The sequence below is a fragment of the Gadus macrocephalus genome, chromosome 10 (assembly GCF_031168955.1).
Source record: "Gadus macrocephalus chromosome 10, ASM3116895v1".
Taxonomy (NCBI): domain Eukaryota; kingdom Metazoa; phylum Chordata; class Actinopteri; order Gadiformes; family Gadidae; genus Gadus; species Gadus macrocephalus.
Window position 1 is genome coordinate 10,933,943 of NC_082391.1, and position 24,806 is coordinate 10,958,748.

Here is a 24,806-nt window from a genome sequence, read left to right on the forward strand (position 1 = left end):
ATCCCCGCCTGGCCAGCGTACGGGCGGTCTTCATACCGGGGCAACGGAACCAGGTCGCAGATTTTCTATCGCGGCAGAAGCCCCCACCGGGGGAGTGGCGGCTTCATCCGGAGGTGGTGGAGACGATGTGGGGTCTCTTTGGCAGGGCGGAGGTGGACCTCTTTGCATCAGAGGAATCCGCACATTGTCCCCTCTGGTTCTCCTGGGCGGAGGTGACGGCCCCCTCGGACAGGATGCCTTAGCTCACGACTGGCCACAGAGTCCTCTGTATGCCTTCCCACCACTGCCCCTGATTCTCCCCACACTCCAGAGGGTGTTTCTGCGGGGCCACAGGCTACTTCTGGTGGCCCCCTACTGGCCAGGGAGACTCTGGTTTCCACTGCTGCAGCTCTCCATGGCGCCTCCCCTGCAGGAAGGACCTCCTTTCGCAGCTGGGGGGTCAGATTTGGCACCCAGATCCCCGTCGCCTCCAGCTCTGGGCTTGGCCGCTGCAGGGCCCGACTCACTGCTGAATGTTTGCACTGAGAACGTCAGGAATACTATTCTGAGTGCCAGGGCACCATCTACCAGAGCACAGTATGCCAACAGATGGAAGTTATTCTCTGACTGGTGTAGGGGTAAGACAGTAGACCCAGCACGTTGCTCCGTGGCCACCGTTCTGGAGTTTCTGCAGTCCCTCCTGGATGGTGGTCGCTCTCATTCCACCTTGAGGGTCTATGTGGCTGCTATCTCTTCCCGACATGAGATGGTCGACGGAGCCACAGTGGGTTGCCACAGGTTGGTGTCCCTCTTCCTTAGGGGGGCCCTGAGGACTCTGAGGACTCCAGGTGGGGACCTGCCCCTGGTGCTGGAGGCCATGTCATCACCTCCTTTTGAGCCTCTGACCCAGATAGGGTTGAAGTGGCTGTCCATGAAGGTGGCTTTTCTGCTCGCCATTACCACTGCGAAGCAGGTCGGGGAGTTGCACGCCCTATCCGTGGCAGATACATGCCTGCGGTGGAACCCTGATGGCTCAGGTGTGGTTTTATGGCCCAATGTGGCGTTCCTGCCCAAGGTGCTTCCACACACCTATTTTAACCAGCCTATCCAGCTGGCACGTTTTAACTCCCAATCTGAGGGGAATGAGTCCGAGATGCTGTGCCCGGTACGGGCGCTTAGGGCTTACATTGCTGCTACGGCCGGTATACGGCAGTCCGAGCAACTGTTTGTGTGTCACGGTGGCCCTAACAGAGGTTGTGCCTTGTCTAAACAGAGGCTGTCCCACTGGGTCGTCGACACCATTAAACACGCCTATGTGGCCAGTGGCCGCCCCCCGCCATCCGGGTTGAGGTGCCACTCCACCAGAAGCGTGTCGACATCGTGGGCTGCACTAAGAGGTGTACCCCTGGAGTCGATCTGTGCCGCGGCATCATGGACGTCACCGGGCACCTTCACAAGGTTTTACCGCGTCAACGTCGCCAGTCCCCACCCGATGAGTGTGGTCCTACTGCCAAGCTCTGCTACCTCCAATGAGTGAGGTGGGTGTTGGATTCTTTGTGACCTTTTTGGTATGGGTCATTCAGTGCTTTAAGCACCGCCTCTGGCGGTCAGTAAGGATGAAATAGAACGAAAGTTACGAATGGAACTACGGTTCTATGAATCCTGGATGACCGCCAGAGCGTTCAGTCACTCAGAATCCTTATGTTCTCGCGAGAAGATTCTAGGAACATATCCTCTAATGACACCGGAAGATATAGCCTTCCCGGTGTCACGTGGGGGTCACAGGTGACTATGTTGGTATTAGGTACTCGAAATGCGCATGCGCGAGGTGGAGATCCAGTGCTTTAAGCACCGGTCATCCAGGATTCATAGAACCGTAGTTACATTCGTAACTTTCGTTTTCCTCTGTTTTCTCATCAGGTTAGAAGCGGGGCCACCCTATGTATATATTAGCTAGGTTGTATGTTTGCACTAGTTAGTTGTCACTTTATCTTGTTATCTTTGATTTGGCTCTGCTTATAGTTTCCTATTCCCCTTGGTGGAACATTCGCCAAATAAATACACTTATGTACTTGGTTTGCTGTTGTGCCATGCTTTATTGTTCTCCCAGTCAATCCAACAGCAACATGTTTTATGGTTCCCCTACTCCCCCCCTAGACGTAGCAAGCTAACATCCTGGAGCCGTAACAGCTCCCCTCGAGGGGTCTCTGTAGCTACGGAGTCGGATTACGGAGTCGGGGTAGTATACTCCTGTCTTCTATCCTATCTCCCAGAGCACGCACTCTATCAAGTCCATCTGTGTCTTCAACACGATTGTTCTCCAAATCATCTGCCAAACTTTGGTCGTAGCGTCAATCTCCTCCATTGCTGACACATGCAAACATAAACAAGGAAATTAGAAGAAGTGACGTAGGTCCCACCCAGACGCGATTGGCTGATACGCTCTGCAAAATCTTTTGCAAAACATGTTTTGCGGATTGAAATGTCATTTGTATATTTTGCTCACGGAGTGTGGCGAAGTGCATTTCAATCACGGGGGTGCGATAGCTTTTCTATTTGATTATAGTCACTCTAAAAATGTGACAAAAGACAATTATATTTTTATTGTTATAACTTTTTCCAATTGAATTGAGGAATTTATTGTGACTTTGCATATTCAAATATACTTTGAATAACGCATTTTCAAATTATATTATTAAATTGCATAATGAATTTTCAATTGCATAATGCAATGACCTATTGAATTGCAAATTGTAAATAGCATTGCTATTTGAATTTTGCTACATATGTGCTTCAATACATAGGTCAAAACGGGCTACATTTGGCTGAATTATAAAAGGTCTAAGTAATAAAGGTAATATGAAGAGCTGTTGGGGAGCCGAAAGAGCCGGCACTTGTTGCTAAGCTGATCCTTATTATCCGGCTCCTAAAAAATAACCTTGGGCCAAAGATCAACTGCGAATGAGAGTCGGCGACTATCCCCAATGACGAATGGCAGTGTAAGGAAATACAAAGCATGAAACTAAGAAATTACAATGATAATAGTAATGACATTTATTAATGACCTCATGACGGAATAGCGGGACGTTTAAAAAAAAGTAACCACCACCTCAACCACCTCCACCATCACCATCTCCTCCACCTCCACCACCTCCTCAACCACCTCCCCCTCAACCTCAACGACCACCACCACCACCTCCACCACCTCCAAATCAACCAGCACCACCATCAACTCCTCCACCACCTCCACCAGCATCAACTCCACCACCACCTCCATAACCTCCAACTCTACCACCACCAACACCACCACCAGCTCCTCCAACCACCACCTCCAACTCCACTTCCACCGCTACCACCACTGATTGGTTGTTTCTGATTGGTCCGTCACACGCGTCACCCCTGTCTTTGATTCTACTGTCTATGGATTTGACTAACGCGCTTTTACTGGTTTGAAATTAGCTGCTAGGGTTAGGGTTGAGGGTTAGGGTTAGGGGCCCGGAGTGGATGCTCTGTTGTTCAATTATCCAGCCCCTCTCTCCCCTCTCAGGTTGCCAGAGCCTGGTTGGGCAGCGCACTGGTAGTGGGAGGCTGGGTGGGATGCGCGTGTGTTTGTGTGTGTGTGTGTGTGTGTGTGTGTGTGTGTTTGTGTCTGTGTGTGTGTGTTTGTGTCTGTGCGTGTGTTTATGTGAGTGTGGTTGTGTGTGCTTTTACAACCCGGCTTGGTGAGTGAACCGCCTCCTTCCAATCAACACACAAACCGGAGCTTACTTAAAGCAAAAACTGCACTTTTATTCAAACATAAAGTATATTACTATTTAACCGAACAACGTCTTTGGAGGAATCCACAGTCTTGTTCCTCTGGTTGGAATCACGTCACCCAAGGAGACTGGTCTCTCCCCACACGCGACCCTGGAGAGCGTTGAATGAGTGTAGGCATGCTTGAGTGGAAGCATGCTTTTTAAAGCATGCTTTCACACCTGCTCCTCAGGTGCTCGGCATTTCAAGAATTGTCTGGCACCAATGCTCTCACTGGCGCCATCTGATTGAAATCTGTGGTACAACGCCACCACAACCTGCCCCCTGGGCCTCCAGGGGCGCTGTGCCAGAGACGGGTTGCCACAGTGCCTATGTGTGTCAGTTTGTATTTGTGTGTGTGTGTGTGTTTGTGTTTGCGCAGATGTGTGCGTGGCTGGTGTAAAGGAAGGCTGGCTGGGGGAGCGCCCCCTCAGCCTCCATCCAGCCCTCCATCTTACTGCCCCGTCGGCCCCTGACAGAGGGTAGCCATGTTGGGGCCCCGGACGTTCCCCCACCATCTGTTTCAACGGTTACCGATTGTAACCTCCTACCAAGGTCGCTTTGCGACTGCGACACATTGAACATGAACACCAACTCTTACCTGCTGAGTAACTTAACTGATATGCTTCCACTACATAAGCCTTCTAGACCACTAAAATCCTCTGAGACCAATCTGTTAATTATCCCCAGAGTAAACACGAAACATGGGCAAGCAGGATTTAGTTACTATGCAACAAATAGCTGGAATAAACTCCCAGAGGATTCAAGACTTGCCCCAACTCTGAGCACCTTTAAAACAAGACTGAAGACTTTTATGTTTGCTTTAGCTTTCTGCTAAAACTTAAATACATTGCACTTTCTAAAAAGCTTTTTTAACTTTGCCTTTATTTTCTATTTTAATACTAAAATGCAGTTTTAACTTTCTATTTTACCCATTTCTTTGCATATCTTTTTCTTTTACTTATCTATTATTTTATTTTATTGGATGACAATGTTTATATGTGAAGCACTTTGAGTCTGCCTTGTGTATGAAAAGTGCTACATAAATAAAGTTGCCTTGCCTTGCCATGAGTAAGTACAGAAACAGGAACAGGAACAGAAAGCTGCAGCATGAAGAGCAGAGTGTGCGAAACCCAGAGAGGAAGGTGCCTGTGTAACTAGAATGTTTACTTAGTACAACTAGACTATGTGCAACTTAGTATAAGTAGACTGTGTAACTGTAACTTGGTATAGACTATGTTACTCACTGCAGTTAGAATCATCCCAGCGCCTCGAACGCAGTAAGGGTTAGGGTCATCTTCACACTGCGCTCTCCGTCTCTGAGTCCGCCAGCTTGCCCAGTGGCGTGTAAACACAGAATCCAAACTTGAGCATCTTTACGTTTGTGGCCGCTATTTGAGAAAGCTCTCTATCTAGGGCAGTTTGAAAGGGTGGACCTGGACTGGACAGAGCTATGATACAGATGTGGGAGCTGCTTGACACTGGTTTGGAATATAATAGAGGTCAATACATGGGTCTCTGCTTGATGCATCTAAACCACCTAGATCAACAAGATGAACCTAGGGTCTTCACTAACTCGCCAAATCAACAGAGGCGGACAGAGTACACAGCTTCCTTACTTGAGTAAAAGTACAGATACCCCTTGCTAAATTTTACTCAAGTACAAGTAAAAGTACTACAGTCAGATGTCTACTTAAGTAAAAGTACTGAAGTACTAGTTTTTAAAAGTACTTGAGTATCAAGAGTACAAGAGTATGTTATCAAAATATTGCATTACTACTGCCACAGTGCTTACATTTATGTATAGAAACGTCCTACATGGAGTTATGAAAAATGTTAACACCTTGGAGAATGTAAAAGGAATTGAAAGTAAAATCAAGAAATGTTCATCTTTTTACCATGGCAATAGCACAATAGTATAACAGTATACTCAAGAACATAAAAACAATTGCTCAGCTTACATAAATATGCAATATCAGAAAAGAAAATTCAGCTAACAATTCTATGGATGTGTGAGTTTCTCCATTTTTTTATCAATCAAATCAACAATCGTCTCTCATCTAATTCTGACCATGGAGCTGGCTTTGGCGGAAAGCGAAGGTGATTGCTGATAGGCTGAAGGCTGTCCTAATCAGTTTGAGAGGGAATCACGTTTGAGAGGGAAACAACAAATTGAGGGTTTCCGTGATTTTTCTTTTCTCCTTTTCTTTTTTATTTTTCAGAAGGAGTAACGGGTACTCACGGTTATGGATAGAAATGTAACGGAGTAAAGAGTACAATATTTGCCTCTCAAATGTACTTGAGTAAAGTCATGAGTACTGAGGTAAGACAATCCCTAGAGCAGGAGTGGTTGGCAAGTTGAACCCCTTTCGATAGCACATATCTCACATACTTTCTCTTTTGCTGTATGAAGAAGAAAGATTGAATTTATATAGCGCTTTTCTCTTACTCAAAGACGATTTAAACTGAAGGGGGGGACCTCACTCACCACCACCAATGTGTAGCACCCACTTGGGTGTTGCACGGCAGCCAATATGAGCCAGAACGCTCAACACACACCAGCTTGAGGTGGAGAGTGAGGGAATTAATGAGTCAGTAAATTACACAATGCATGACCATGTGATGCTTTGTCTGCAAAATTGATCTCCGGTGTCTGCTAATGACCTCTATAATTCATAACTGAATTTTGATTTATTGTGAAATGGAGAAGTTTCGGCATCCTAGCTTTAGGGAACTGATGGTCTTCAAAGCCGTGGGTTTGGATGGGGTGTCGTAGTTGTTCGGTCCATGGGGACGGAGATGAGTGTGTGGTCTGTCTCTACCTTCAGCCTCCAGGGTGAGTACCTTTTCATTATAGAGAATCCTTTGACAACGTCTCAACGTAAGTATTAACGGGGGTACTATGTTCTGGTTGTAATAAAATAACATAGCAACTTGTTTATTTGATTGTTTTGGATAAAAGCATCTGCTGAATGAAAAATATTTTACTATACTATTCAAAGAAATCATTTCATTATAAATTCATTATGAATATAGTTTTCATTTATTCCCTAAAATCCATTTGATTCATAGATTGAATTTATTTATTACACAGCTCTTCCCAATCTTGTCAAATGCTCCGTTCACTTGCATGGGCCTTCACAACTTCCGGCGGTGAATTATTTTTTGATAATTCACCGTTGCTATGCATAATGACCGCTGTCAAGGAAAGTGGATTTTCTGCCGTCTTTCCTATCACTCCTCAAGTAGTCCGATAACTTATCAACACCAGCGTACTCAGTTGCTAAGCAACGTCAACACCTTTGGCGGGCTATTTCTCTGCTGATCATCACTACGAATGCTGGGTAACAAATAAATTGTAAAAAGACACACCGTGTGAATTTATTTTTTAGTATTGGCAAGTAGCCATGTAATAAGCGGGATAATGTATAGAACGTTGCGGGTCATCATCGAAAATACTATTAAATGCTATTTTTCCCGATAATGACCGGCGTTCTATACATTGTCTATTACATATTAATGCGTGATATGGGTACAATATAACAGACCAAGCCTGTGTTTTATTTAATAGTCCTCCAAGAATTCCCACAATGGGTTTTATAACACCAGCCTGCAACCCTATGACCTCCAGGAGACCTCATCTAGAGAACCTCCGGACAAGTCCTCCAGAACCTCCAGCAGCATCTAGAGAACCCCCAGAAGAAGTCCTCTAGCTGAAGGTGTCGGACTGCGGCAGAAGAAATGCAGCGGCTGGACATGGATGAAGACGGGATCCGAAACCTCATGGTTCCTCAAGGTTCTGAGTGTGATACCCAATGTCCTCAGTCTACTGGCAGTCATCCTTAATAGTCCAGGCAAAGTAACTCCTTTTGGAGCCAAAAATATAACTAATTGTAAAAAAAAAAATATCAGGCTTGACCATTTCTATGAGGTGTTCAGAACAACATACTAAAAGTCCTAAGAAATCCTAGTTGAGGAAACCAAATGAGCAATATACTAATCAAATATAGGTGTATCAAAATCAAACCTCACACAGTGAAAGTATACATGAAAGTAACATTTTTGTTTTACAAGTTTCTTAGAAAAATCTATTTAAATATACAAATGAGCTCAACACTAGGCCTGATTGACTTTTGGCCAAGAAGCCATGAAGTCACAAGTAGAAAAAACAGGGGCCAAAAATTAGCACATTCATTTCCATTCAGTAAGTTAACCTATGCATAAACACGATCAATTTGAAGTCACTTGCCACAAAAATACTCATATTGACCGTAAGAATGTATTGCAGAATCTTGCCTCCAGTTGCTTTCTAATAATTTATTTTTTTAGTTGCTAACGAGCCTTATCTAATGACATTTCCCCACAGATAACATCAGAAGAAAGTCAGAGCAGCCATCTTTGTCATTATTAACGTGGTGAGGTTACATTTTCGGAAGACAGATGAAAAACCAGATAGACACACTTTCCAGACATTTCAGCTCTTTAAAATAATTTTGCCAGACACCAAAACTGCTTCTCTTTTTGTAGTTAGCAAGTATTTCAGACCAGGCCGGCCACCCATCGGACTTCCACCGTTTGTAGAGTAGCTTTGCAGTGTTATGATAAATGTATTTGTCATACATATGAATGGTGTTTCTGCCTATGCAAATGAGAACATTCAATAAATGTGGAGCTCATGTGCATATTCAAACTAATTTCAAAAGAATCGTCTAATAAAAAAAAAGTGCTTTACATTTCATTGTGTAAAGTTTCATTTTGATAGGAGTAAGGGAAAAAAACAGCCCCATTGTGGTGTATTGTTGCCTGGCCTTATTGGCACACATCTCGGATTGATGAGAATTTTACATGTTCCCTCTACTAGGATTGCTTAAGACTTTTAGTATTTTGTTCTGGGCACCTCATAGAAATGATCTAATCTATTTTACAGTTAGTCTGTCGTAAAACGCTACTTTGCATGGACTATAAGGGCCTAGATTATGCTGTTACGAACAGCTATATATAATTTAATATTTGATTATGATTTCATAATATAATTTACGAGGATGTTTCAGGATACATACATCAGAAAGGAATGTTTGGTTGAATGTTCCCACGCCTCACCCAAACCCCTCCTCCACCTCACCCAAACCCCTCCTCCACCTCACCCAAATCCCTCCTCCACCCACCGAAACCCCTCCTTCACCTCACCCAAACCACTCCTCCACTCACCCAAACCACTCCTCCACCTCACCCAAACCCCTCCTCCACCCACCCCAACTCCCCCTTTCCTCGAAACTCCCCCTCCTCCCCCTCCCCCAGTAACTCTCTCCTCCACCTAACCTTCCTCCACCTCACCTTCCTCCACCCATCCCAAACCCACCTCAGCTTAACCCCTCCTCCACCCTCCCCAGCACACCCTCTCCTCCCCCCATTCCAACCCACCCTTCTCCATCCTCCCCCACTTACCCTCTCTTTCACCTCATCCTCCTCGACCCACCCCAACTCACCCTTTCCTTCACCCAACCTACCTCAACCAAACTCTCTCCTTCACCTCTGCCCCCCTTCACCCTCCCCAACCCACCCTCTCCTCCACCTCCCCCTCCTCCAAACGCTCCTCCACAATTCACTCATCCCCCTCCACCCACCCAAACTAACAATATCCTCCCCCCAACCTAGCTCACCCCAACCCTTCCCTCCACCTCGTCCCCAACCGTGTTGCTATGCTAGGCTCATGTGCTAACTCTGGTTCGCTCTGTTCCAGGGGGGTTGAAGGAACGGTGCTGGCCCTACAGGTGTCTGACTGCTGGGCTGCTGCTGCTGTGTGCCTTGTCCCTGGCTGGAAACGTAACTCAGTTTTACTGTGAGTAACGTCTGCATGATGCCTGGTGCACCTGGAACGTGTGGAACAGGTCTTGGTCATCGAACATAGATATATATACTGACTCTCTTACGGTGGGTCACGGTTCGGTAAGGTTTCAATACATCGACGAACTAAATGCCATTGCATTTAGCCTTTTTTATTTAGATTTTCATTGTCAGTAAAAAACATGGATATCTTGGCTTGCAGTCTCGCTAGATGTGACCACATTTAGGGGTCAGGCATGCACTGTGTACCATCAAAGCACAAATCATCTTTAAGTCTGTCCTGCTCAGCCTTCTAGTAATCAGAGAGTACTGATTCATACGCTTGTTGGAAAATAATCGCGGCCGGCAACGTAAACTGTAAAAATATCACGGAAAATAGGAGCATTCGGGTCATCGGTCTGGGACTTCCGGTCGTATTCTGAAAAATTACTTCAATGCTCCAACTGTGGTTCGGACAGCAGCTCTATGTTGAGGACGGCGATTGTTTTAAATCAGTTCTCTTTTGTATCAGGCACACTTGCGCAATTATTGTATGTTGTACGTCCTGGCACTTAAAAATAGTACTTAGCATTGGGTAGCATCTTTTCATAACTTTGTTGTAGAAGGAGAATAGGTTAACCTAGCGATTGTTATCACTTGGTTCTATGCACATCTTTACTGTACCGTCAGCGATATATTGTTGTTTCTCTTTCTTCTGACAATTGTACTTAGTGTTAGTCGCTTTGGAATAAAGCATCTGCTAAATGTAAATGTATTAGAAAATGGCAGAATTTGACCCTTTATTGCTTGTGCGTGTAAAACAAAGAAAACATTTAAAGTTAACCGGCACGTAGCTGACAAACCAAAGGCCTGTCTTACTGTCAGGACTATTAACAGACCGATAATAATATTGTATGATAATAATAAAATAATACATAGTAATAAAGACACTATTCCCTCTGTTCTCAGTTGGAGGTGGTGTGGGCCAGAGGCTTCACCACGCCTTCACCAAGCAGGAGGAGCAACTACAGGAGAGATACAGGACCCTGACGAGGAACAGCACGGGTCTGCACGATAGATACCAGACTCTGGCTGCCGAGGGAGCCAGTCTTCAACTAAGTTACCACGCTTTGACCCAAGAGAGAGACCAGCTACAGGGCCAGGCTAGCGCCCTTTCCACCGAGAGAGACCAGCTACAGGGCCAGGCAAGCAGCCTTACCAAAGAGAGAGACCAGCTACAGGGCCAAGCTAGCACCCTTACTAACGAGAGAGACCAGCTACAGGGGCAGGCTAGCACCCTTACTAGAGAGAGAGACCAGCTACAGGGCCAGGCTAACACCCTTACCAAAGAGAGAGGCCAGCTACAGGGCCGATTTAGCACCCTTACCAAAGAGAGAGACCAGCTACAGGGCCAGGCTAGCACCCTTACCGAAGAGAGAGACCAGCTACAGGGCCAGGCTAGAACCCTTAAAAAAGAGAGAGACCAGCTACAGGGCTGGCATAGCACCCTTGATAAAGAGAGAGACCAGCTACAGGGCCAGGCTAGCACCCTTACTAAAGAGAGAGACCAGCTGCAGGGCCAGTTAAGTACCCTTAGCAAAGAGAGAGACCAGCTACTGGGCCGGCTTCGCACCACTACTAAAGAGAGAGACCAGCTAAAGGGACAGGCTAGCACCCTTACCAAAGAGAGAGACCAGCAACAGGGCCAGTTTACCAACCTTACTAAAGAGAGAGACCAGCTACAGGGCCAGGCTAGCACCCTTACTAAAGAGGGAGACCAGCTGCAGGGCCAGTTTAGTACCCTTACCAAAGAGAGAGACCAGCTACTGGGCCGGCTTAGCACCACTACTAAAGAGAGAGACCAGCTAAAGGGACAGGCTAGCACCCTTACCAAAGAGAGAGACCAGCTACAGGGCCGGTTTAGCACCCTTACCAAAGAGAGAGACCAGCTGCAGGGCCAGGCTAGCACCCTTACCAAAGAGAGAGACCAGCTACAGGGCCAGTTTAGCACCCTTACTAAAGAGAAAGACCAGCTACAGGGGCGGTTTAGCACCCTTACTAAAGAGAGAGACCAGCTACAGGGCAGTTTCAGCACCCTAAGCAAAGAGAGAGACCAGTTAAAGCGCCAGGCTAGCACCCTTACCAAAGAGAGAGACCATCTACAGGACTCAAGTTCCAAACTCATGAAGGAGGCCAAAGCCCTGAATGATACAGTTGAATGTAAGTGAGGTTGTTTTGGTTGCATATACACGGTATACACATATTATTACTATTATTTACATATATATTTTTTGTGGAAGTAGCAAATGATAACAACCAAGACTTAGTAATATATATCAATATCTACATCTATGTAGATACCGAGACGCCAAGTTGGCTAATACGGTGTGTTTATATATACACAGCCACTTAACATTGCTATTTACCTCTAACCACTAACCATTTTTGTAGATAAATGTGGGCTATCAAGTTTCTCTTTCTCTATAGGTCCCCTATTTTCCAAGAGGGCGTGGTGTTGATGGATTGAGACCGCTGGTAGTCTGGTCTATCCTGCGTAACTCTGGTGGACACCCCAGTGTGATGCCACCAGAGGGGGGATCATGACTTGGCTCATGATGGCTCTTCAACATCAACGTTTGTTTGTATAACCCTGTATCTATTTGCAGCCCGGAAGTGTCCTCCGGGATGGATTAAGTTCCAGTGCAGTTGTTACAGAGTCTATCCTACAAGGAGGACCTGGGAGGACGGTCGCAAGTACTGCCAGAGCCAACAGGCTGACCTGGTGATCATCAACAGCAGAGAGGAGCAGGTGAGGAGGAACCAACTGGGACGCACTACTCCTAACATCTAAAGGGGCTCCTGTTGGGCGAGTGGGAAAGACCTTCCAATATGATCTGTCATTATATATAGTTTACAATCGGTGCCGCCATCAAAACGTTTTAGTTGTTAGCACTGCGTAGCATCTTGTCCTAGCTATCTTTGTATACGGGGAATGGATTATCCTAATGATTGTTAGTGCTTGGCAATGGCTGATATGAACATCCTTACTGTAACGACAGCGACACATTGTTCTCCTTCTTCTGAGGAATGTACTTATTGTATGTCGCTTTGGATAAAAGCGTCTACTTAATGCCCTCATTGTTAATGTGAATGGAAGTGTAAACGTTTTGCATGACTTTGCTACGCCATTGGTTGGCTGAAGGAACGGACTAACAGCGACCTCACGGGAGCAGCAGTATGACCAGTGCACCAGGGACTCCTGTGGATGCACTGGGAGACTCTCCTCTCTGGTGCACACCTCGCCCTGTTGCCTCGTTAGTTTGCTGTCTGTCCGTGTGTTATTTTTTCATTTATTGCAAAAACAACTTGTTAAAATACTTCAGCCAGCCGGTCATTTGTTCCAGCTAAATAAGCTACACCTAATAATGCATATTGTATTGGAAAGCTTCACGTGATTATTCTAATCTCCTCGCCACTAACCCAACGGGACCCTCAGTGTGTGAAATCAGTGGGCTCACCTGCTTCGTCATCATCTTCATCTAATCATCTAATTATAGTATAATTCAACCAACCTCTTACACTCTTTCTAATTTTTTCCCACATAAATATCTTTGAAGATATTTCTCAATACTTTACTCCTGAAAGAGGTGCATAGATGGATAGGTTTGAGTGACATCGGGACCGAAGGGGTTTGGACCTGGGTGGACGGAACCACCCCAACCACAACGTGAGTTAACATTGGGTCATCATCAGCTAGTCAACTATCCCATCATTAGGGCTGTTGGATTCTGGGAGCGCCCCAGGGGCTCACTTGGTAGAGGGCCTACCATTAAGTTAAGTTATCCTCTATTGTCCCTTCTTGGTGGAAATTCTTTCTCTGCTTTCGGCCCAGGAGCCGGTGAACACCTGGGTGGTACAGAGCTTTGAAGGTTCTCAGCCTCATGTGTGCCTAGATGCCTAGATGTAAAGTATTGTGGGGAGAAAATACTTTTTTTGCTTTTGTTCCTCTGCTGCAGGTATTGGGGGAATGGCCAGCCTGACATCAAAGGTGGCGATCAGGACTGTGTCTATTACTTCCAAAGCGAAACAGTTGGATGGCCTAACGGAGGATGGAAAGACGACCGATGTGAAAAGTCAGGTGGCTCCATTTGTGAGAAGTAGAGAGTAAATGTGTTTGGTATGGGGATGGGTGTGTCCATCACGAGCGGATGTTAGGATGTTGCTCGGGGAATGTCCGGATGTACCTACTGATGTCTGGATCAGTCTTGTTTTGTAAACCCGGAATGGGTTAACCTAGCAGATTGTTAGTGCTTTGCACTTGCTACATCCTAACTGTACTGACAACGATATATTGTTGTTTCTCTTTCTCCTGTCAAATGTACTTGTTCTAAGTTGATTTGGGTAATAGCGTTTGATAAATGCCCTAAATGTAAATGTACTGATTTTTGGCTCTGTCTAGTGATGTCTGGATGTCTCTAGTTATGTCTGGATGTGTCTAGTAAGTTCCGTATGTATCTAGTGATGTCTGGAGGTGTCTGGATGTGATCTGTGATTTATCCGATCAAATGTTGAGGTGACTGTACTGGTGTACTATACTGTCACTCGCCTGCCTCTTCTGCTTGCTTGTGTTCTGTGATTGTACTGTTCATTACCTGGGGCATATCTGTAGAATGTGCCATCTGTGAAATGTATATGCAATGATTTGGATGATTACACATTAGGAATAAAAAACAAGTTGTTTCATCATTACAATAAAGCATTCATTATTCAAGCCTACGATGTCTTCCTCAGATCAGATAGTGTGTGTAACACAACTGTACCAAACCAATGTTGAATGTGTGAGGGATACCTTTTCATTCATCATTTATTTTCATAAGCAGTGGATAGCAATACTAATGTCATTATAATGAGGTGATGTTTGCATCTATCGTCTCAACATTAGCCTCTGTTCGATTTCAGCTTATTTCTAAACTGTTTGTATAGATTCTGCGTTGTGTCTTTTTTCGTCGTACTAGTAATTCTTGAAGTGGAAAACAAAGCAACTTACCAGGTTGGATCAGAGGGTTAAACAGAAGGTTTATTTGAGGATGTAATACAGCACAGGTACAGACTTAGGTGGAATAGTCTTAGTGTAGGAGGTGAGAAGCAGTCTCCCCACGTGCTCCTTGGCTGTCGATCCCTCTTCTCACCGAACCAAAGGGTTGGGGCGAGTATAATAACAAAGAAAACGTGAATAACAAGAGAACAGAAGCACTCTCACCCTTGATAAGGTATATGGCCCCGGCTATGTCCCAGACGACCAGGTTGGTTCAACGTTGTTGAGACATAACAAATGGCGAAATAATGGAAATAACACCTTGTATCAGTAGGAGAGGCACTGGCCTGTTTCTAGTCTAAGAAATGTAAACACAGAGAGACATTAAAATACACCAACATTCTACACCTCATATGGGCTGAATTGAATCAAGCCTTGTTAAGTCACTTGCGCTGAGATAATCGGCTCTATGAACTGAAGCAATGGACTGAAGTTCACAACAGTTTGAAGCCTTAGCTTTGCAGACAACCCTCTGATCGTGTCCTTCTGCTGGTGCCTCGCACAGTGCTGCTCTAGGAATGTCAACGCTTTAACGAATGTAAGTTTCCTCTTCTCAACCATCAGGGGTCCCAGACTGCGCTAAGCCAAGAGCGCGTGGGCGCGTGTTACGCTATGGATCGCCGCAGTTTGTTATGGCAGCTCGTCTCCGGGCGAACGGATGTTATTGACAAACAACAACAAAACGTCTTCTTCTTGTTGGTTTTAGTTTGAGTCCGAACCGACAGGGGATGTTTGACGATGAAAGAGGAAACTGGTATTTTCCATAAACAATGTCGTTGTTTTTGTAATTCTTCCAGTTTAAATATACAGAGAAACCTTCACGTTGTAATCCAGTTGTGCCACAGTAAAGGAAAACCAGGGGAAATATCTGTCTTTGCATTCTCTGACCACTTGATGTCATCGTTGCACCGCTGTTTCGCTCGGTGACTGTACAAATTCTTCGATGCACAGCAATAATACGAGACAACTTTAAGCTGTCCATTTGTAAACACGCATCACCCGAAGTCCACCTATAAGTCGCACTTCATATTAGTCGTAGTTTCATTGTAAAATAAATCATTAAAATCATCAAATCAAATCATTACAAGAACTAATTTATATGACTTTAATAATTTACCTCAATGCGCCACAGAACCGTGGAACACTAGAAGACATATGTCATGCCTGTAAACAGGCTTATTCAAATTACTGTACAAATAGACATGAGTTTTTATAAAATGGCTATTTAAGCTTCAGAGGCTGTGACTACTGTAGGCCTACTGAAAACCCCCTCTTTCCATGTTCCTGCCACTGGGACCCTGAAACAGATCTGAACCAGGTCTGAACCCCCCTACTGTATCAGGCCTTCCCACTACCACCCCATGCCCAAAGCCTTTGAAGCGACTTTCGTAACTGGAAGACCTTTTATCGGGCGAATTGCTTTGCCTTCTTCGGCCCGGTTGTGTTTCAATTGAACAAGATTAGAACACAGAGATGGATTCTGGTCCACCTTTGAAAATAATATGAAACTTTAAACCTGTCTGAGAGGGAGAGAGAGGCAGGGAGGGAGGAGGAGAGGAGGAGGAGGAGAGAGATTGAGGGGAAGGAAGGAAGTAAGAGAAGGAAGGAGAGGCAGAAGGCTAAAGAGAGAGAGAGGAGGAGAGAGATTGAGGGTAAGGGAGGAATTTAGAGAGGGAGGATAGGGAGAAGGTTAGAGAGAGAGGGAAGGGAAGGGAAAAGAGAGAGGAGGAGGAGAGAGAGTTTGGTGGAGGGAGAGGAAGGGAGGGGGTAAGTGAGAGAGGGGGAGAGAGGGAAGGTTAAAGAAAGAGGGAGAGATTGAGAGGTATAGAAGGAGACGGCGAATGAGGGAGGGAGAGAAGGAGAGAGAGACTACCTTCAAAGACTTTGCGCCATGCCAGTGTAAGAATAGGTTTTCTACGCCCAATAAAGCCCCCCCCCCCAGCCAGCCCATCCCGGGGATCTGGGTTCTCCTTCGGTCTCCTTCGGTCTAAAGCAGCGTCTCCCAACCCCGGTCCCGGACCGGAGCCCAGACTGGAGCCAGTCTGGGGACCCGTTAGAACCGGGCCTTAAAATATTTAAATATTTAGACATTAAGATGGCCTATTGGTAAACAGTCTTTTAAAGACGATAAACCACACGGTTTAGGCATTCAGTTGGAGAGCTTTAGCTTATTATTCAAATAGAAAATATGTGTGCTTGTGTGACCTTGGGTACACTGCAGCTCTTCTGCTTCTTATATGAACTCACAGAGACAGGTTGGGTGGAGCACTAGACTGGTTTATTAGCTGCAACATGGGACAACACACAACCAGTGTTCACATATATATATATTCAGCCGTAGTCCGTTCGAACACAACGTAAGCTTGGTTGCTTCTGAACTTTCAAACACAAACTTCAAATGATCGTATAGTGGTATTTACAACAAAAAACATTAAGTGAACATACCTGCAACATGGGACAACACACAACCAGTGTTCATATATATATATTCAGCCGTAGTCCGTTCAAACACAACGTAAGCTTGGTTGCTTCTGAACTTTCAAACACAAACTTCAAATGATCGTATAGTGGTATTTACAACAAAAAACATTAAGTGAACATACCTGCAACATGGGACAACACACAACCAGTGTTCACATATATATATATTCAGCCGTAGTCCGTTCAAACTATAAAAGAGGAGGCCCGCATTAGCGCGCACATGTCACATACACCTCGTGCTCAAGAACTCCTCAAACATCACACACAAACCAACAAAACGCCTTACAACATGTAACATTCAATTTTACATGTTATGCTATATTTTAAACATCGTACTTTACATGGTTTGCATTTATAAGTGAACTTATGTACAAGCGGACAGAACGGCGACTTACCACAACGTAAGCTTGGTTGCTTCTGAACTTTCAAACACAAACTTCCGCCGTGGACTTTCAGAATAAAATATAAAATATTGGTTGAGTCCCAAGTTTAACAGAATTTAACAAATAAAAGAAAGTAATTATTTACACTGTTACATACACCCCCTTTAAATTCAGTTAAACAACAGACAAATCCAGAGCAGCATAACGAGAAAAGAAATAGAAAGAAAGAAAAAAAATTAGGGTTGCTCAATGTGAAGCCAAACCACAGTCGATACAAAATCCCCCCATAGGGAGTGCAAAAGGATTAGGAGGTACCAAGCCCAATACTTTCCACAGACCAGTAGTAGATGCCATATACACCTTCTGAACATCTCGATCAAGGCAACACACATTGCATACCCAAGGAACAAACAAAATAGTATTTTGATGCAGCCCCTATAAAACTGAAAGAAAAAAAAAAAAAACTACCAAAACTCCTGGTCATCTAGAACTTAAACAGTCCATGGAAGAATGCATACACAGGACTTGAACCAGGAGAGATATGCTCAACCTTCTGTGTTGACGTCTCATGAATCAGCTTCTTAGGAGGTCTGACATGTCTCCCATATTTACTAGTGACCGGACCACCCTGACCTGCATGAACACTGCAAGGTTGCAAACAAATAGCAGTGTTTTCCTCAACTTCTTCTCTGAGAGCCAAGTGAGATACATCTGGCACAGATAAGTGAGCAACACTAGCGGAAACTGGGTCAGATGAATGAGCGACACTGACGGGGCCTGAGTCAGATGAATGAGCGACACTGACGGGGCCTGGGTCAGATGAATGAGCGACACTGACGGGGCCTGGGTCAGATGAATGAGCGACACTGACGGGGCCTGGGTCAGATGAATGAGCGACACTGACGGGGCCTGGGTCAGGTGAGTGGGCCACACTGACAGGGACTGGGTCAGGTGAGTGGATTAACCAGTCCATAGTCTAGTTGTAGCCATCTACATTGTTCATCTCCACAGAGTCTCGACCACTTCCACATGCCACATCCAGATTATCTGAGTCAACAAGGGAAGCAGGAGTTTCATCCACAGTAAGAAAGTCAACCTGGAGGAGAAGGTTCCGGTGCACAACTCTCTCTCTGCCAGTTATGGCATCTCTGATTCTGTATACGTTAATCCCAGACCTCACAGACACAACATCGTATGGTGTAGAGTCCCACTTGTCAGCAAGCTTTCTTTTCCCTCTTTCACCACGGTTTGCCAACAACACGCGATCACCCATAGCCAGTGGAGAGCCCTTCACGCTGCGGTTGTACAGCCTGGCCTGACGTGCTTGCTCGTCAAGGCTGTGTTTCAGAGCAATCCCTGAGGCTTCACTCAAGTCCTGCTTCCACCGTGAGACAAACTCGCCATGGCTGATCACTTTATCATCTTGAACCACATGCTGGAACATGACGTCAATAGGAAGACGTGGAACCCGTCCATACATGAGGTAAAATGGGGCAAAGCCGGTCGTCTCATGCACAGTACAGTTGTAGCAAAAGGTTAGAGTCCACAGCACCTGAGGCCACCTGGCTTTTGCAGTTGGGGGAAGAGTTCTCAACATATTCCCCAGCGTCCTGTTGAAACGCTCTGTGACACCATTACCCATTGGGTGGTAAGGTGTGGTGTGCGACTTCTTTACCCCTGCCATCTCCAAAAGTTCCCTTAGGAGCCTGCTCTCAAAATTGGCCCCCTGATCCGAATGGATTCTCTTGGGAAAGCCATACACACAGAAGAAATCATCCCACAATCGGCGAGCTACGTGTTTCGCAGTTTGACTCTGACAGGGGAAGGCATGTGCCATTTTGGAGAAGTGGTCGGTTATGACCAAGACATCAACAGTTTTTTTGTCACTCAGTTCAGCTGTCCAAAAGTCAATGCACACCAGCTCCATTGGTTCAGATGTGTGAATGGATTCAAGGGGTGCACGGGCTGCAAGTTCAAGAGTTTTGCCAACAATGCATCGTTCACATCGTCATACATGATTTACTATGTCTGTTTCCATGCCAGCCCAGAAAAACCTCTCTCTGGCGAGGGAGAGGGTCCGTGCACGGCCCTGATGACCAGCATTGTCATGGAGACCAAGGAGAATCTCATGTTTAAGGCCATCTGGCACAATGAACTGGGACAACTTTTTGTTCAGTCGGTTGTCTTTTCTTCCCTGTACAGAATCCCATTTTGTACTTTTAGCTTTTTCCAATGTCCAAGGAGCTTACTGACGCAGGGAGGTTCAGCTGCAGCCTCACGTCTGGTAGCTTTCCTTTTTCGCTGCACATAGAACAGGACTCTGCTTATTGTTTGGTCCTGTTCCTGCAGGCTCAAAAGCTGGCTCTGAGGTATCACAGTGGAAGGGTCTTCGTCAGGCAACTGTGGCAATGGTAAGTTAGCACTGAGATGATCACAACCACGATGAGCGCTCAGTGCAGCTGACACCTCGTCCGAGCGAATGGAACTTCCTTCAGTCTGAGGATCATGCACATCACTAAGGTCTGATGGCTCTGCCCTTGCACCTTGAACAACCTGACAATTATTCGTCAGCCGAAAAGCATCCTGCACCGTGCCTCTGACAATGCCATTGACTTCGTCCAATAATGCGATATAGGGCTCTTTCAGCAAGCGGTGGCCAACACATGACTGAACAAATGGCTCACGGCTCAAAGCGTCTGCAACAGTGTTCTTAGCTCCTGGAACGTACTTCAGATCGAAGTTGAACGCTGCCAGCTTGGCCACCCACCTCTGCTCACATGCATCTAAGCGTGGTTTTGTCAGAATGTAGGACAGGGGGTTGTTATCCATCCGGCCAATGACTGAATTTGTCGCATCCGGCCCATTTCAGCGCCAGGAATTCCAGCCTGTGTGCGGGGTAGTTCATCTGAGAACGGGTCAATGTCTTGCTAGCAAAGGCCACAGGCCTAGCAATTGTCTCACCAGGTGCCACTTGAGACAAGACGGCCCCAATGCCATCAAAAGAAGCATCGACAGCAAGGATGAAAGGCTGGTCGAAGTCAGGGTGAGCCAAAGTAACACCATGAGTGAGTTCACTTTTCAGGATTTGGAAAGATTCCTGACATGCAGCAGTCCAGTCACTTGGCGTCATAGCCAATGGGGCAGAGGTTTTTTTCTTGAACTTAGCTCTTTTCTTGGCCTGAGACTGAACTTGACGTCCAGAAATTAGCCTGAAAAGAGGTTTGGCTTTTGCAGAGCAGTCAGCAATGAAATGCTGGTAATAAAAAACCATGCCAAGGAAAGACCTTATCTTTTTCCAGGAAGGCGTGACACCATCATTTTCCATCAACTCTGACTCTCCTATATCGGCAATAGTCTTGACCTTGTCAGGGTCTGTCCTCACCCCATCTGCACAGATAATGTGGCCCAGAAACCTAACTGAGCTCTTCAGAAGATGGCATTTCTTGGGAGCCAGCTTAAGTTTGTGAGTTTTTAGACGGGAGAACACCATCTCCAGACGTTCAAGGGCTAGCTGCTCACTGGGGGCAAAGACCATCAGGTCATCTAAGTAACAGAGCAAGCTGCTGAAGTTTTCATCCCCGAAGATCGATAACATCCTCCGCATGAAGGTTGCGGGACTGTTAGATAGACCTTGGGGCATCCTATTGTACTCATGGAGGCCAAAGGGGGAGGAAAAGGCTGTGTACTTCTTGTGTTCCTCATGAAGTGGTACATTGTAAAATCCGGAAGTCAAGTCCATGGTGGAAAAGAAGACATTTCCTCCAAGTGCAGCAAGAGTATCTGCTTGGTGAGGCAGTGGGTGTGCATCTTTCACAGTCTTCGCATTAAGCCATCTGAAATCAGTACAAATGCGCAGACTGCCATCCTTTTTCCACACCAAGACCAGTGGTGAAGCGTACTCACTGTGTGACTTCCGGATAATGCCTCTTTCCTCCATCTCATTCAATGCGGTTCTCAACTTCTCGTACTGTGTTGGTGGAACTCGGCGGTACGGTAGGCGTAACGGCCTCTCTGCTAAGGGGTACGGAACGTGGAGACCCAAGCGCAGACACAGGCAGAGACGAGGTAAAAGGGAACGGGGTTTATTGGAATGTAGAAGCGTCAGACAGGCGGGGAGTCAGGAACCAGAAGGAGCGTCAGAACAAGCGGGGGATCAGGAACCAGAAGGAGAGTCCGACAGGCAGGGGTTTGATAACGGGCAAGCGGACCGCGTAGCAGGACGCTGCGTGACAGTACCCCCCCCTCTACGGACGCCTCTCGGCGGACGCTCAACACCAGACGGATGATCTCGGTGGAAGTCCCGGACGAGCGAGGCATCCAGAATACTCTTCCGGGGAACCCAAGAGCGCTCCTCGGGACCGTACCCCTCCCAGTCGACGAGGTACTGATGCCCCCGCCCGCGGCGCCGAACCTCCAGGAGGCGACGGACCGTCCACGCCGGATGGTTGTCAATAAACCGGGGTGGAGGTGGGGGCGGGGCAGGGGGGGAAAACGGGCTGGAGGAGACGGGCTTGACCTGGGACACATGGAAGGTCGGATGTATACGGAGGGATGGGGGAAGTCGGAGACGAACGGCACAGGGGTTGATGATAGCCTCAATCTCAAAAGGTCCAATGAACCGGGGGGAGATTTTAGGAGAAATTCCCTTCGAGGGAAGATCCTTCGCCCGAAGCCAAACCCTCTGTCCGGGAGCGTACTGGGGTGCAGGAAGGCGGCGCCTATTGGCCTGTAGTTGGGAGCGGGAGGATGTGCGGACCAGCGCAGCGCGTGTACGCTTCCAAGTACGCCGGCACCTGCGCATGTGGGCCTGGACAGACGGGACTGAAATCTCCTCCTCCAGCTCGGGGAACAGGGTTGGTTGATAACCCAGCGAGGCCATGAACGGGGATAAACCGGAGGACGCGTTGACCAGCGTGTTGTGGGCGTACTCGACCCAGGGGAGCTGAGAGTTCCAGGATGAGGGGTTAGCGTGAGAGATACAGCGGAGCGCTGCCTCCATCTCCTGGTTGACCCGCTCTGACTGTCCGTTGGACTGGGGGTGGAATCCGGAGGAAAGGCTGGGTGTGGCCCCTAGCGCAGCACAGAACGCGCGCCACACCTGAGAGGTGAACTGAGGACCTCTGTCCGAGACGATGTCCACCGGAATGCCGTGAAGGCGGAAAACGTGCTGGACCAGGAGGTCCGCGGTCTCTCTTGAAGAGGGGAGCTTGGGGAGCGCGATGAAGTGTGCGCCCTTGGAGAAGCGGTCTATCACTGTGAGGATGGTGGTGTTACCCTCGGACGTGGGCAGACCGGTGACGAAGTCCAGGGCGATGTGAGACCACGGTCGACTCGGAATGGGTAGAGGTCGCAGCAGACCGGAGCGGGAACGAGTAGACGTCTTATTCCGGGCGCAGGTTGCGCATGCTGCAATGAACGCGCGGACGTCCGCATCCAAGGACGACCACCAAAAACGCCGGCGGATGAAGTCCAGTGTGCGGGTGATTCCTGGGTGGCAAGTAAGCCTGGAGGAATGAGCCCAGAGCAGAACCCTGGACCGTACGGCGTCCGGAACGAACAAGCGATTCGGAGGACCGGTACCGGGGTCTGGCTGCTGACTCTGTGCCCGGCGCACCGCAGACTCAATCTCCCAGGTAAGTGTAGCGATCAGACAAGCGGGGGGCAGGATGTTCTCGGGGTCAGAACAGCGATCTTCGGGGGAGTGCAGGCGGGACAGGGCATCCGGCTTCCCATTCTGGGAACCGGGACGGTAGGTGAGGGAGAAATTGAATCGCCCAAAGAACAAGGCCCACCTGGCCTGCCGGGAATTCAGTCTCTTGGCCGACTGAATGTAAGCCAAGTTGCGGTGGTCGGTCCAAACAATAAAGGGCTGGTCTGCGCCCTCCAGCCAATGCCGCCACTCGTCCAACGCGAGCTTGACGGCCAGAAGCTCGCGGTTACCGACGTCATAGTTCCTCTCTGACGGGGACAGCCGGCGGGAGAAGAAGGAGCAGGGGTGGAGCTTGTGGTCAGAGGTAGAATGCTGGGAGAGGACCGCGCCCACTCCGGTGTCAGAAGCGTCGGCCTCCAGCACAAACTGAAGAGCGGGATCAGGCTGCACCAGGATGGGCGCAGAAACGAAGCGGTGCTTGAGGCTCCGAAATGCGGTCTCAGCTTCCGGAGACCACGAAAAGGGGATCTTTATGGAGGTCAAGGCCGTGAGTGGTGCCACGACTTGACTATAGCCTCGTATGAACCGCCGATAAAAGTTTGCTGCAGTCTCTTGCGGGTTGGGGGGGAGGGCCACTCGGCCACCGCAGAGACCTTGGAGGGGTCCATGCTGATTTGGCCCTGACCGATTATATATCCCAGGAAGGAGACGGATGGCACGTGGAAGACGCACTTCTCCGCCTTGACATACAGACGATTCTCCAGCAATCACTGTAGGACCTGCCGGACGTGAACCCGGTGCTCCTCCACAGATCTCGAGAAGATCAAGATGTCGTCGATGTACACAAACACGGAGCGGTTCAGCATGTCCCGGAGGACATCGTTGACTAGGGACTGAAAAACAGCGGGGGCGTTGGAGAGACCGAAGGGCATGACCAGGTACTCGAAGTGACCCAAAGGAGTGTTGAACGCGGTCTTCCACTCATCTCCTTCCCGGATGCGAACCAAATGGTAAGCGTTGCGAAGGTCTAGCTTGGTGAAGACCACGGCTCCGTGGAGGGGGACGAAGGCGGAACTAATGAGGGGCAAGGGATACTTGTTCTTCACCGTAATGTTATTCAACCCCCGGTAGTCGATGCAGGGACGAAGTGTGCCATCCTTCTTCCCCACAAAGAAGAACCCTGCTCCAACCGGTGAAGAGGATGGGCGGATGATCCCAGCAGAAAGAGATTCCCCAATGTACTTCTCCATCGACTCACGCTCGGGCCGAGAGAGATTGAACAGACGACTCCCTGGGAGGGGAGCCCCGGAAAGGAGGTCGATGGAGCAGTCATAAGGGCGGTGGGGGGGCAGGGACAAGGCGTGGGACTTGCTACACCTCCCCAAGGTCGTGGAATTCCTCCGGAACAGGGAATAGGTTAAGAGGCGTGGGGGCCGGCTCGAGCTCTGGTGCTCGAGGTGACTGAGCGGACCGTAAACACTGGGACAGGCAGTGGGTACTCCAGGACATCACGCGACCGGTTCCCCAATCGATCCGGGGGTTGTGAGTCTTCAGCCAGCGTGTGTGTCCTCCCGTCTAGCACCTGGGTCTCGATGGGGGA

General features: G+C 47.7%; 1 protein-coding gene across 2 annotated transcripts; it reads left to right on the forward strand.

Moving 5' to 3' along the window:
• Nucleotides 1-6,486: 6,486 nt before the first annotated feature.
• On the forward strand, nt 6,487-14,368 carry LOC132466308 (C-type lectin domain family 4 member M-like). 2 transcript variants are annotated; one of them, XM_060063467.1, is made up of 7 exons: nt 6,487-6,610; nt 7,406-7,573; nt 9,515-9,613; nt 10,567-11,817; nt 12,264-12,406; nt 13,215-13,324; nt 13,614-14,368. In XM_060063467.1, exons 2-7 carry the CDS (start codon nt 7,516-7,518, stop codon nt 13,756-13,758), a joined length of 1,806 nt encoding a protein of 601 aa, XP_059919450.1. In that variant the 5' UTR covers nt 6,487-6,610; nt 7,406-7,515; the 3' UTR covers nt 13,759-14,368. The 2 variants fall into 2 exon arrangements, with proteins under 2 accessions (XP_059919450.1, XP_059919451.1); XM_060063468.1 differs by having other exon boundaries at nt 7,406-7,570.
• Nucleotides 14,369-24,806: the final 10,438 nt, after the last annotated feature.